The sequence below is a fragment of the Electrophorus electricus genome, chromosome 19, assembly GCF_041902795.1.
Source record: "Electrophorus electricus isolate QZ-2024a chromosome 19, ASM4190279v1, whole genome shotgun sequence".
In the NCBI taxonomy this organism is placed as follows: domain Eukaryota; kingdom Metazoa; phylum Chordata; class Actinopteri; order Gymnotiformes; family Gymnotidae; genus Electrophorus; species Electrophorus electricus.
In genome coordinates, this window is record NC_137515.1 from 3,200,076 (window position 1) to 3,212,500 (window position 12,425).

At 50.6% G+C, this 12,425-nt stretch overlaps 1 protein-coding gene across 7 annotated transcripts in view; it reads left to right on the top strand.

The window, feature by feature from the left end:
- The first annotated feature begins 10 nt into the window (after nucleotides 1-10).
- Nucleotides 11-12,425, top strand: part of ksr1a (kinase suppressor of ras 1a) — a 27,895-nt gene continuing 15,480 nt past the window's right edge. For 2 of the 7 annotated variants that reach the window (XM_035535695.2, XM_035535697.2), the window contains exons 1-2: nucleotides 56-747; nucleotides 9,981-10,121. In XM_035535695.2, the coding sequence (XP_035391588.2) occupies nucleotides 556-747; nucleotides 9,981-10,121 (333 nt within the window). In that variant the 5' untranslated portion in view covers nucleotides 56-555. Of the gene's footprint in view, nucleotides 748-7,882; nucleotides 7,901-9,980; nucleotides 10,122-12,425 lie in introns of those variants that run through there. The other 5 variants (XM_027030190.3, XM_035535698.2, XM_081702247.1 and 2 more) reach the window with 4 other exon arrangements.

The window sequence follows — 12,425 nt, forward strand, 5'->3', positions numbered from 1 at the left end:
TTCAAACGAATCTAATAATCATTTTAGACATAGAAGTGGAAATTTATGTTTAAACTCATGAATCAAATACTGGAGGAAAATCTCACCAAATATCCTCTGGGAAATGGTCCAGCACAGAAGCACAGGACTTCTATTTATGCTAGTGGCCCCTTTCTCCACTGCATCAGGGTTGTTTTCGGCCACTCGCATTAGGACTACATTTCCCAGAGTGCACAGCGACACACGCCGTTTCTAACAGCTGACGGACGGTAAAAACCTGGTGTGTGAGAGCGGCCGGGGGAAGACGGGCTAAGAGTCTCGCAGCAGAGCGAGCGTGTCGCGCGCGGACCCGTCCAACCACGCCGGGCGCACGGTGCAGCAGGACTCGCCATCGCCTCGGATCACGGTGCTTTTTTTTTTCTTCTTTTTTCTTAAAAAAATAAAAAATAAAATTCTTCCTTGTCGGACTGTCTGCCGGAGGTGTTTGGTGGCAAGGCGCACGGTTAGGACGTCTTGCGCGTCCTCCCCGTCGGTAGCTCGCGATCTGCCCGTCCACTTCGTGCCCAATGACGAGGGATGGAGTGTGTGAACGGTAGAGGAGGAATGATGGTCGAGAGGGAGCGCGGCAGTGGGGCGGCGAGGGCCGCGCTACACCAGTGCGAGCTGATCCAGAACATGATCGAGATCTCCATCTCAAGCCTGCGAGGGCTGCGCACCAAATGCGCGGCGTCCAACGACCTTACCCAGCAGGAGATACGCACTTTAGAGGTAATTAATGCGCACAGGGGCTCCAAAATAACAGGCCGATTTGCAGTGTCATCTACGCCCGATTGTGCTCCGGGCTGTGTGTGTGTGAGTGTGTGCGTTTTGAGGATATCGCCTTAATCGTTTCTTCCTATTTTAGCGGTACTCACTGGGGTTGCTTATTGTGGTGCAATACGGACTGTAACGAACTGTTAATAATGTCCCCAACTACGCTAAATTCACATGTGCGGAGTTCACAGTGCAGTAATCTACTGATAAAGGAATTAACAGACGCGATTTCCGACGGTTGGTGGATCATTTATTTTTGACCTCTTTCTGCGGGGCTTTGGGGGGGGGGGATTTTTGGGGGCAGTAACCCCCCGGATATTCTGCTGCACCAGAGCGCGTACAGCACATCGGTGCTTCGCGCTCCCTCCCGTGCACTGCTGCGATTGTATAGGTTACGTGACCGTTTGTCCGTCTGTTGCACACGCAGTCCCCGGGTTTGTGATGCAAATAACGCTACAGTACGCAGAACTATACGCATTTTGGGGTCGACTGTGTGACGTGCTTCTGGCCTGAGTGTATGACCGTGACCGACAGCTCGCCAGGGCCGAGACACCGGCACTGACGCGCACCGACGCGCACTTCGCTTTGGACGCGTCCGGCCACTGCACCTGTTGGGTTCATGTATGAGAGATCAATACGATCGCGCATCGGATGACGTGGCCTGTGTCCGCGAGCGCGAGGAGTGGGGTCGCTCGCGCACTGGGTGACGGCCCGCATCGCCTCTGTGACGCCGGTCGGGGCGAGGGGGGTGGGGGGATGGTGCTTAAAAAAAAAAAAAAACCGCATCTGTCGGTATTTTTGAAACGTTGTTCATTAAAGTCCATCCGTTTGTTGCTACTAGTTTCCCGTAAACATGACATTATATTACAGAACTATATACGTTCGGCTGCAAATTTAAATGTATCTTTTGTGAAAACGTCACAAGGATTGGTCCGTTTTAGTTGGAATGTGGATAACAGTTACGTGGTGATCACATCCTGAGCACGCACTGATTCACAGCCCGCCTCCTGGGGAGACTGGGTCAGCTTCAGAGCGCTTTGGGTCACGCTGGGGGTCACGTGTGAAGTACGTGTCCCTGTTTGTCCATATCCCGCTTTTCAAATGAGCAGTCAGCAGATAAACGGAAGAGTGCTGAATCAGACCACTGCTCTCGGGTCTCGCAAGGACTGCGGCGCTTCTTTGGCACAGCAAATAAATGGACCACCGGTGTCTAAGTTTAGCTCTGGAGCAGTCACTCGGATGAGGGTGGTGTGCAGGTGGGGGGGGGGCCAAACGTTAAGGCAGTGCGTCGTTATTAACCAGCAGATACCATGATTCCTGAAGATTGCCACCATTCTACCGCCACCCTCCGTGAGCCCGACGCATCCGGCAAGCTCTGCGGATATGCCGATCGCTTTTATAGAGTGCCAGTGTTCTGTGGCGCTACTTAGATTTTAGCAGAGCGTCTTTTTTTGGCGCAGTGTTTTCGTTGCAGTGTTTCGACAGGCCAGAGATCAGGCGGACAGTTGGAACGCAGCCTGACCAGTCAGCCCTATTTCGGTGCGCCTTGCCCAACTGTCACTTTCAGTTCTGCTTCCTGTCGGGGTGGGAAGCCTGCCCGCCACGTACCTGTAGTCCAGAGCCTGCCATCTGGGGCCTTTGGTGCTTGTGGCTTCAGAAAGCAGCCGCGTCGCTTGGCTTGCTTCCTCTTTGCTTCTCTCCTGCTCCTAGGCACAAATAACCCCGGCCCTGCACAGCCCACTGCCCCTGCTATACTGAATTAGTTGTAGAACAACATGGCTGCAGCACTGCTAGATTCGTTTACAGGTAGAGCTGGGCAGTGTTGGCTGTTTGACACTTGACTGGGGGGAGGTCAGTCACACAAAGGGCCGAACGGAGACTGGCAGTCCTCAGGCAGTGTAATGGCTCTGAATGCCCTATGTGTTGCACTGAAATGGCTATTCCACTCATGTACCCCCCACCAACATCATCACCACCACCACCTGACTGTCATAGACACCTGGGCCTCGGTGCAATCAAGAGAGGCTCGAACTCACATTAGATCCTCACAAACGCTCTTTTGTTCTACCACTTGACAGTGTTTTTTTTTTTTTTTTCTCACGCCACGCTGTACTTGTGAGTGGGTAATGCCCTTCTCTCCAGCTCTCTATCTCGAGTGCCACAAGGTGGTGCTTCAGTTCTCACACGCCAGTCCCGGCCAGCCGCCAGCCTTGCGCTATGGGTGTTGCGTACTCTCTCTCTCTCTCTCTCTCTCTCTCTCTCTCTCTCTCTCTCTCTCTCTCTCTCTCTCTCTCTCTCTCTCTCTCTCTCTCTCTCTCTCTCCTTCTCCTTCTCCTTCTCCTTCTCCAGATCGCACTCCCAGGCGTACTGTGCCTGCCTTGTTGGAGTGTGCGATGCGTTCCCTTTATGCGTTGGGTTGTGGAACATCGCAGCTGTCATGGAAGTATAGCAACCCACACAGAACTTTCCCACTTGCAGTCGGAAAGCAATTGCTAAAAATCTCTTCCTTCTTTAGGACTTAACTTGCTCGTGTAGGGGCTGTCGTCCGCTCCGGTGCGCGGATTTCCCGTGTCTGCTTCTGCAACCATCTTTTTTAACAGCGAGGTCTGGCGTGGCATGAACGTTGTGCTGGCGTACCACCGCGCGATCATGGTGCAGTCCTCACGTCGGCTCACCGTGCGCTTGTCCGCTTTTCAGCCTCCCTCGCCAGCGCTGGCTGGGAGTGCGTATGTGTGGCACGGTCACTCGCTGCGTGCGCTATTGTGGCAGCGTCTATATTTAGCGGGCCTCTCTTCCTGCGTGTTTTCAGCGTTGATTGTTAATCAAGAAAATCGCGTGACGTACAAAGAGGCTGAGAACGAGGGGAGCAGGGAGAAGAAAAGGGGAAGGGGAGGGGTGACGAGGTGAGTGAGGGGCGTGGCTTCCAGCTGGCTGTGTTTGGTGGGGGGGCGGAGAAAGGAGCAGGTGATTTCAGCGCCAATCGCCCCACCCCCACCTTCTGTGGTGAGCTGCAGCTGAAGGTCTATTTTCCCCCCGTCATGCTATATTAGACTCGCATAGCTGTACATGAATAAAAAAGCGTGTTCTATTATTGAAGAGAACTTTTTTTTTTTTTTTGCAGTTTGCTGTGTACTCACAGCGGTTAACAGAGTCACAGAGTGACTGTGACCCGGCTGTTCCACTGGTTCTGTGTTGTGTTTGGGTTATTAGGCCAGACAAAATAATGTTGACCCTTTGCGCTAATGACTGATTAAAATACACGGTCACAGACATTATGTACAGAATGCTCAGCACACAAATACAAAGTTGCTTGAGTTGAAATACAGACACTCCTGTGCTAAACAGTTCTTTAGTAAAGCTGTGTGTGTTAACTAAAGACCAGACTACTCATTCGGGGGACGTTCACCCTAAAGACACTTAGAGAGACTCTGGAATAGGGGAAATCCTCTAGTGACACCTGGGGTCCTTCTGAGGTCATTCAGGATCCTAGGGGGGTTGGTTCCCCGGCAGAACTGGGTTCATGCCCTGACGGTTTTCTGACCCAGTTCGTCCTCATACCGGGTTGCATGGTAGAAGGTGAAATTTCTCAGCAGCTTTGCAGTATGATTTGTAACAAGACCTCCCAGACAAGCTCATTCTCCTGGTGCCTAATTTGTGGCATTTAAAAGGCCTCTCTCATATCTTGCCTTAGATTAGCTTTGTTACTTTAAGTGGCTGTCCAATTTTAGCCCTCACTGCGGCGTTCTGTCATTATATGGAAATGAAATGCAAACGAGTTGTGATTTTGCCTGATTTATCCCCCCCGCCCGAGTCGTTCCTCTGTCGCCGCAACCCACAGACATGATCAGACGAAGACGTCCGATCTGTGTCTGATCTCCACGGGCCTGGCCGCTCCTCAACACTGCGGCGTTTGACGACTTGACGCTCCGTCGCTGAGCACGTGTTCCCTGCCCCATCCCACGGGGAGGTAAGATCTGAGGGCATCTAACCCCTGTCTGCTGAGGGTCAGGGTCAGATAGCAAAGGCAGCTACTGTCAGGCACCAGGTCACAGAGCACTGGTGCGAAACGCGATTTAGCAGCGGACTGCGTTCCTGCAGCCCGAGTGCCGGAGGAACACACGGCGTGCTACCAACACACCAGCCTCTGACGCACCGCCGAGTGTCTTTTTCTGTTCGTAAGGTTGACCATCTGGGCTGCTGTTGTCCTTGCCGCAGCTCCGAGGGGCTGGGCGTGGTCACGCCCTTTAGCTGCCTGTCTTGTCTGCGGACGTCACGGACGCGTTGCCATGGCAGCGTGGCGCCTGTGTTTACTTCCCTCTGCATGGGCAGGTCCATTTAGCCGCCCCAGAGCCAGACTTTCCCCCTGTTTCTGCTCTCCTTAAGCATGCGCGTGTCCCACACCCCACCAGTCTGGGTTGGAAAAGGTTTGGCACTGGAGATAAAAAGCATTTCTATACCTGGTTTCTTAATGAACGCTGAAATGTGGGATGAATCCTGACAGCCTTTATGAGTATGACAGTCAGATATATATTCTTTAAACTGGGCTGTAACTGTTTAGTTTTAGTGCCTGGATAACACATATTCTAGACTGTTTTGCGCAGTAAAGACTAACAGTCTGATCTGGCTGGCATATAGCTGAGTAATTCTCTGTGTGTGCTGTGAGACTCCTCGTCTGCTGGCCGATGTGCTAGAGATGTGTGCTATCTGTGGGAAAATCCCACACTGAAGACCCATGAGTGTGGTTGCTAGGAGACCTGACGTCATACTTGCACCAGTGTATTGTTCTCTGCGATAGCTGCGTGATCCCCTAACTACCTGCAGTGCGTGTGTGCTTTGTGTGCATGCGTGTGTGCGCACGCACACGGACGTGAGAAACGCGGCGAGACCCTTGGAGCCCTGGCTGACCGCAGTGCTAGTGCCTCAGCACCGCCTCACACAAAGCAAGGCTTATTCTGGAAGGTTCCGCCGATAATGTGGGTGTCTGCTGTTTTGGCCTCTCTCACCGTGCTTGTGTTGATCCACGGTGATGGGAACAAAACAAGGTTTGCGGCGCTCTTTGGGTGGGTGGCAGGACTATTTACGGTCATGGTGGGTGCAGGAGGGGTGAGCGCCTTGCTTGCGCTCCACATCTACAGATGGAAAAAAACGAGACACAGAGAGGCAGTGTGACATAACTGCTACCAAATCAGGCCAAATGGTATGAGTTATGGACTGGCACGCCAGCGCGGGTTTGCATCATTACCAGCTGTGTCCGGACGGCCGAAACCTGCAAAATGTAGCAAGCGCGTGGCCATCTGGGTTGATGGAGCCAGACGAAGATTAAAAATGATTTCCTTCACAGAATGGTCATGTATTCGGTTTCCATTTGGCGTCGGAGTGATTGCTGCTCCTTCTCTGTTAAAGGTGCTCGGTGCCGTGCATCATTAATGGGCCTGGGGAACACATCACATGACGTAGCTGCATAACGGCTGAGTCTTGGCTGCATCTCCACATCAGATGGTCTCTTTAATGTCCAGCGCCAACCAAAGTCAGTGTTAGCAAAGATAACAGAAAAAAAAAAAAACGTAAAAAGATGTGATCTGCTGGCTCAGGCTCTGCATCTATGTGTGTGTGTGTGTGTAAAGTAGTTGTGTGTACATGGAAGCTGTATCAACATGACCACGCTGTATCAGCGTGGCGTTGCTCTTTGGTCATGATAGCTGTTTGCTGTCTGCCATCCTGCTCCAGGAACACATCCACACACGGAGCTTAAGCTTCCTGTGAACGCCTACATGCACACCGTGCACCCGAAGAGTCTCCTTTTCTATTTTTCTCACACTTTGGTTCACATCCCTGCATTCTAGGCCGGCTATTCAGATGCACCTCTCTTCTTCCAAGCTTTCAGTGAGCTGCAGCTGAGACATGAAGGGGCTTTGGGCTTTGTGGCGGTGGCAGAATGCTTGCTCTTTTGTTAGCGCGCCGAACGAGAGCTCACGTTTGTCGGAGATTAAAAAACTGGCCTTGCTCAGGCCATTGATGCGTGTTTCACCACTGACACAGACGAGGAAACCTCTCCCTTGACTTGAAATGCTTTTTGTTAGTCGCCGAGCTAGCGCATGAGGCCAGGGCTTTTTCTTTCAGCAGCGCGAAAGGGTAACGTGAGCGCGGAAAGAAGCAGGGAAGCCACTCGACTCCCGTGTTGAGGCTCTCGAAAGGTAACGGGTGGGCGGTCGCTCTCAGGGACGTCGTTGCAGCTCACGGCTGCTTGGCATGTTGGAAAAGAGATTTAATAGCACACAGTCGGGTAAGGACATATGACACAGTCACATATGAACAGTCATTCCTGTTCGATGCATAGCCTGTGTCTGATGCTTTCTAAGCGTGTTGTGGGTGCGGTGGTGCTCTCATCTCCCGAATCACGCAGTGGGAACACATTCTGCGAGCAGGCTGTTTGGTTTTGGGTTCCTTCGTGGTCTGGCCCATGGAGCGATGGACGCTTCCAGACTGGCAGCAAGCCACCGGGCTGTATGTTCATTAATGCCGGGATTAGAGGAGAGAGGAGCGGGGGGGGGGGGGGGGGCTGAGGTGTGAAAGGATGACTGGCTTTATGGTAACGGGCCTCACCCGTGCGTCAGATGGCGGTCCGCTCGAACGCCTCTGAAAGACTCGTCTCGTCAGGCCCGTCCCGTCTCGTCAGGCACGTTCCCCCTCCTGCTCCGTGATTGCGGTAGAGGGTGTTGCGGCAGTCCCACCGCCCATCTGCTTATCCCTGCGTCATCGCCTGCTGCGGCCCTGCCGAGGTATTTGCACAACCCGTCCTCGTTAAAAATGGAGGATGAGAGAGAGGGAGATAAAAAGAGCGAGCGAGAGAGAAACAGATTTATACAGATGAAAGTACCCCACATGCCAAATATCTGTTGCTGAATATCTGTTGCTGAATATCGAGATGTCTCTCTCTCTCTCTCTCTCTCTCTCTCTCTCTCTCTCTCTCTCTCTCTCTCTCTCTCTCGCCTTCTCTGTCTCCGTCACGCTGCTCTGGTCAGCATTCTCCATGGAAAATTCGTCCCGTGCTGTTTGTTTGTGAAGGATCAAGGGGAAATGCCTCGGAGAACATTCCCTCCCACGTCAGGTTTGTTATTCCAAAAGATCCCGATGAGATGCCAGGAGAGGGCGGGTGTGTGTGGGGGTGCGGGGGGGGGGTCTAAAAAAGAAAAGGCAAAAAAACAAAATATAGTCTGGGAAAGCGGCAGGGACAGCCTGGAGGAGGCCAGCGCGTCCGATGATACGGTGCTCCACGGGGGCGGCGCCAAAGCTCCTTAGCCTCGCCGTGAACCCGCCGTCTTTCGGAGCACTGATGTCACTGTGCCCCTGCCGTTGCTGGTGGCAGTGTTCTCCATGACACTTGGTTACCATGCCAGCAGTGCAGACGCCCCCCCCCCCCCCCGCCCCCCCAGAGGAGGTCTGCTCGCTGTTCCTGTCCATGTAATAACAGCTATTTATATCTGTTTGACGGCCCTGTTTGCTGAAGGGTAAATTGAGAGGGTGGGGGTGGGGTTCCAGTCAGGTTGCATGTGGAATACAGACCTGAGTAGTAGGCATGGCACAGGACAAGGCATGGTGTCATGGTGTAGTTTAGATATGAATGCATAATCGGTTTGATCCAGGAGCTGTAATCATTCTCGTTGCATAAGGGAGGAGCCTCTGGTGTTTGAGGCTGAACAAAATGCTGCCCCGACAGCAAGCCGTCAGGACCTACACACTGTCATGACTTTCAGAACCTTCAGCAGGTCTTGCAGGTCCTTTGTCCAAACACTTCAGTGTACGCCGTGTATAATTAGACATAGCTCATTAGAGCGGTAGCAGTTATCTCCTGGTCTATCCTTCATCACATGTGTGGCGATGATGACGATGATAACGATGATGATAATGGCGAAGATGATGATAGAGATAATGAGAATGGCACATTGGAGGTGTATAATAAGCCCTAAAGGCCAGTTATGTCACCGTGTTCCTGCAGTGGTGGGTCTGATGTGCACGTTGGGATGCCCCTCAGGAACCAGGCATGAGCTGCCTGCAAGGCTTATTAAAACCCATGCCATCCTTAGTAACATGGTCCTGATTGGCTCACAGTTTTCAAAAGCATGGCCCTGCTTGGCTCACAGTTCTCAGTAGTATGCTCCTGATTGGCACACAGTTCTCAGTAGCATGGTCCCGATTGGCTCACAGTTTTCAATAGCATGGCCCTGATTGGCACACAGTTCTCAGTAGCATGGTCCCAATTGGCTCACAGTTTTCAATAGCATGGCCCTGATTGGCACACAGTTCTCAGTAGTATGGTCCTGATTGGCACACAGCCCTGGCCTTTGATTGGGTAGATGATGCATTGTTACTGTAGTCAGAGTAGGTAGCTCTTACTTGGTCTGTGCGGAGTTGTACAAAAAACTCTTGGAGTGGAACACCATACCTGTGCTTCCTTAATTACATTTAGACACTTATTTGTGAAACTTATCCAGGGTGATTTACAATTTCAGTCTTGTTACAGCGGGAGACAAATGTTACGATAGGAGTCTTGCCCAAGGACTCTTATTTGTAGAACATGGTGCCCAGACAGGGGAGGGAACTGTCATCCTCCACAGGAATTGCAGCATTGTTGAACCACTACACTATAGCGACATTATTCTGCTTTCTGTGAAGCAAGTTAATATTTCACCATATTATATATTATATACACCATATTGATGTAAAGAAAAAAATTTGCAGTGATGTTATGGAACATTTCTGCGCAAAACCTTTGGCACCCTGAAGGCAACTACAGGCCAGCCAAAACGTTTGTTCAAAGATGAACCATGAGACTAGTCTGTGGATCTGGATGTTGACATGCACCCGGTTATCGATGTTTACCATCACTCTTCCTTTCTGTCTTTTAATGTTTCCTTTCTCATCGCAGTTATGAGGGTCAGAGTCATTTTTACAAGACATGTCTGTTGTCCCACACTGTGGCTGGTTTTGTCGTTCTGCCGATGTGCTCTCGAATGGCTGCAGCTGCGTGAAGCTTTCTAACCTTCGTTTAAAAGAACGCGTTGCCAAGGAGAATAGGAAGGAGCTTCGCCAGCTCGCTGGGCCTTCCGACAGCACGCGGCTGCCTGCCTCTTCATCACTGGCTAACCTACGCCTCCCTCCTCTGACATCTGCGCTGTTGCCCCCTGCAGGTGAAGCTTATGAAGTACACCTGCAAGCAGTTGCAGTGCAAGCTGAAGGTGCCGGAGACGGACAGGCCACAGGCCCTGGACAGCTACCCACGGCTGGGCGACTGGCTTCACATCGTCAACCTGAGACCCGAACTCATAGAGGTAGAGTGCAAACTGTGTGTGTGTGTGTGTGTGTGTGTGTCTGTTTGTGTGTGTGTGTGTGTGTGTGTGTGTGTGTGTGTGTGTATAATGAGATTTGATATAAAATGGAACACAGTGTCATTTTAGCAACAGACAGGTTTGTGATAACATCAAACCAATTGTTACTAAAAGTAAAAATGCCTGATTTGATTGCTTTGATTCAGTCATGTAAAGCGTGAGGGAGATCTGGAGTAATGTGAAAATACTGTAGAGGCTTGGATCTCTGATTTTGACCACAAACCAAGAATCCAGTGCGTGTTTGCGCAAATCTGTTCACATAGGGTTTAAAGATATGTACATTCATGAGCTTGTGTGTGTGTGTGTGTGTAAGAGTCAAGTACTCTACTCCACCCAGACATGTCCTGTTATTGGCATGACTGTGAAACTCCTCCCTTTAACTGAGTAATGTGAATAACCCACACACAGTTTGTGTGTGTGTGTGTGTATGTGTGTGAGAGAGAGAGAGAGAGAGAGAGAGAGAGAGAGAGAGCTGGAACCAAAAGCTTTGAGTTATCCTGAAGGTGACATTAATGTTTGTGGTATTGGTTCTGCAATTCTGCCTGACCTCACAGAGACATTACCACATAATCCAGTTTTCCCTGTATGTCACCATGGTCTCTCTCTCTCTCTCTCTCTCTCTCTCTCTGTCTCTCTCTCTCTGTCTCTCTCTCGCTCTCTCTCTCTCTCTCTCACACACTCTCTCTCATTCTCTCTCTCTCACTCTGTCTCTCACTCTCACTCTCTCTCTCTCTCTCACTCTCAATCTCTCTCGCACTCTCTCTCTCAAAAACTAAAACACGCAAACGCAACGGTGTTGAGAGTTGAATTATGTTATTTCGGTTTTTATTTGGAATTAGCCCGGGAGATTTGGAGCCAGAGCATGAGTGCACTCCTAGACCTAGAGGAGGCCTTATAGTGAAACATGTAAGATCGATAGTTTATGAGTAACTGATGGAAGGCTGATGATTAACGACGTGTGTACGACTTTTCAATCAGTGCATTACTGATTCAAATTCCTCATTTATCATTACACACCACATACTCACTAAGAGCTTTGGACTTCAGAAATGTATTGTACTGTAAGTTTCAGCAATTTCCCCTGGAATCAGTAAGGTTCTATCCATCCATCCATCCATCCTTCCATCCATCCATCCATCCATCCATCCATCCATCCATCCATCCATCCATCCATCCATCTATCCATCCATCACTCCTTCCTTCCATCCATCCATCCATCCATCCATCCATCCATCCATCCATCCATCCATCCATCCATCTATCCATCCATCACTCCTTCCATCCATCCATCCATCCATCCATCCATCCATCCATCACTCCTTCCATCCATCCATCCATCCATCCATCCATCACTCCTTCCATCCATCCATCGATAAATCAAACCTATTCCCTGTGCAACATTACGGCTCTTTCAGTCTAACGCAGCCACTTGGTCCAGTACTTCTCTGTCAGAACCTCGCACTCTGTTGGCGTAGCTCTGGTCAGTGATTTGCAAGGTGGCCTGCTACAAGTTTGGACGGCGGTCACTGCAGCAGACAGAGCCATGTTGGGATTAGCCGCGGGAGAGAGAACACCTCATTCTGTGTGCCTTCATTGGCCGACATATGAAAGTCTTTTACTTTGGGGTGTAGCTGCAACTGAAGCCCAACATTGTTGTCAACAGCAAATGGCCACTAGAATGTTTCCATGTAAATAAACAGGAAGAAATAGTTTAGTCTGTTCCTGTTCTGTCTTATTTTTGCTTAAAGACACAATCAGGCATTTAAAATGCCACATTTTCCATCTGTTTTTTGGTGTATTTTGTAAATCTGACGTGAACCACATTTCTGAAGACCAAGTAGACGCCTGTTTTCCGAATACGAATATCCCGCTCTCCTTCCAAATCACTCAAACTGTGAGGAAAAAAAAGATTTTGACCCTACTGTTGACATAAAACCCACCATCTCTTCTCCTGAGATATAGTTCTGTACGTCGATGTCCCCCACTGTTGTGAAAAACCCCACAGTAGCTAGGGGGCGCCAGTAATGCAATGCTCCGGCTGACCTTTGCTATGGAGGTCCTCCTCCTGTCTGAAGCACGCGGTAGTCCTTGCTACCACACGGCGTGAGAGGGCCTGCACGTTTCCATAGAAACCCTCGCTCTGGTGTGCGGCAGAGTGTTGGGCCGCCGGCGCACACGCGCACGCCAACACCTGGATGCTCAGCCCTTTGCTGTTGCCAACACAAATCGTCTTTGATTAAAGCCGCG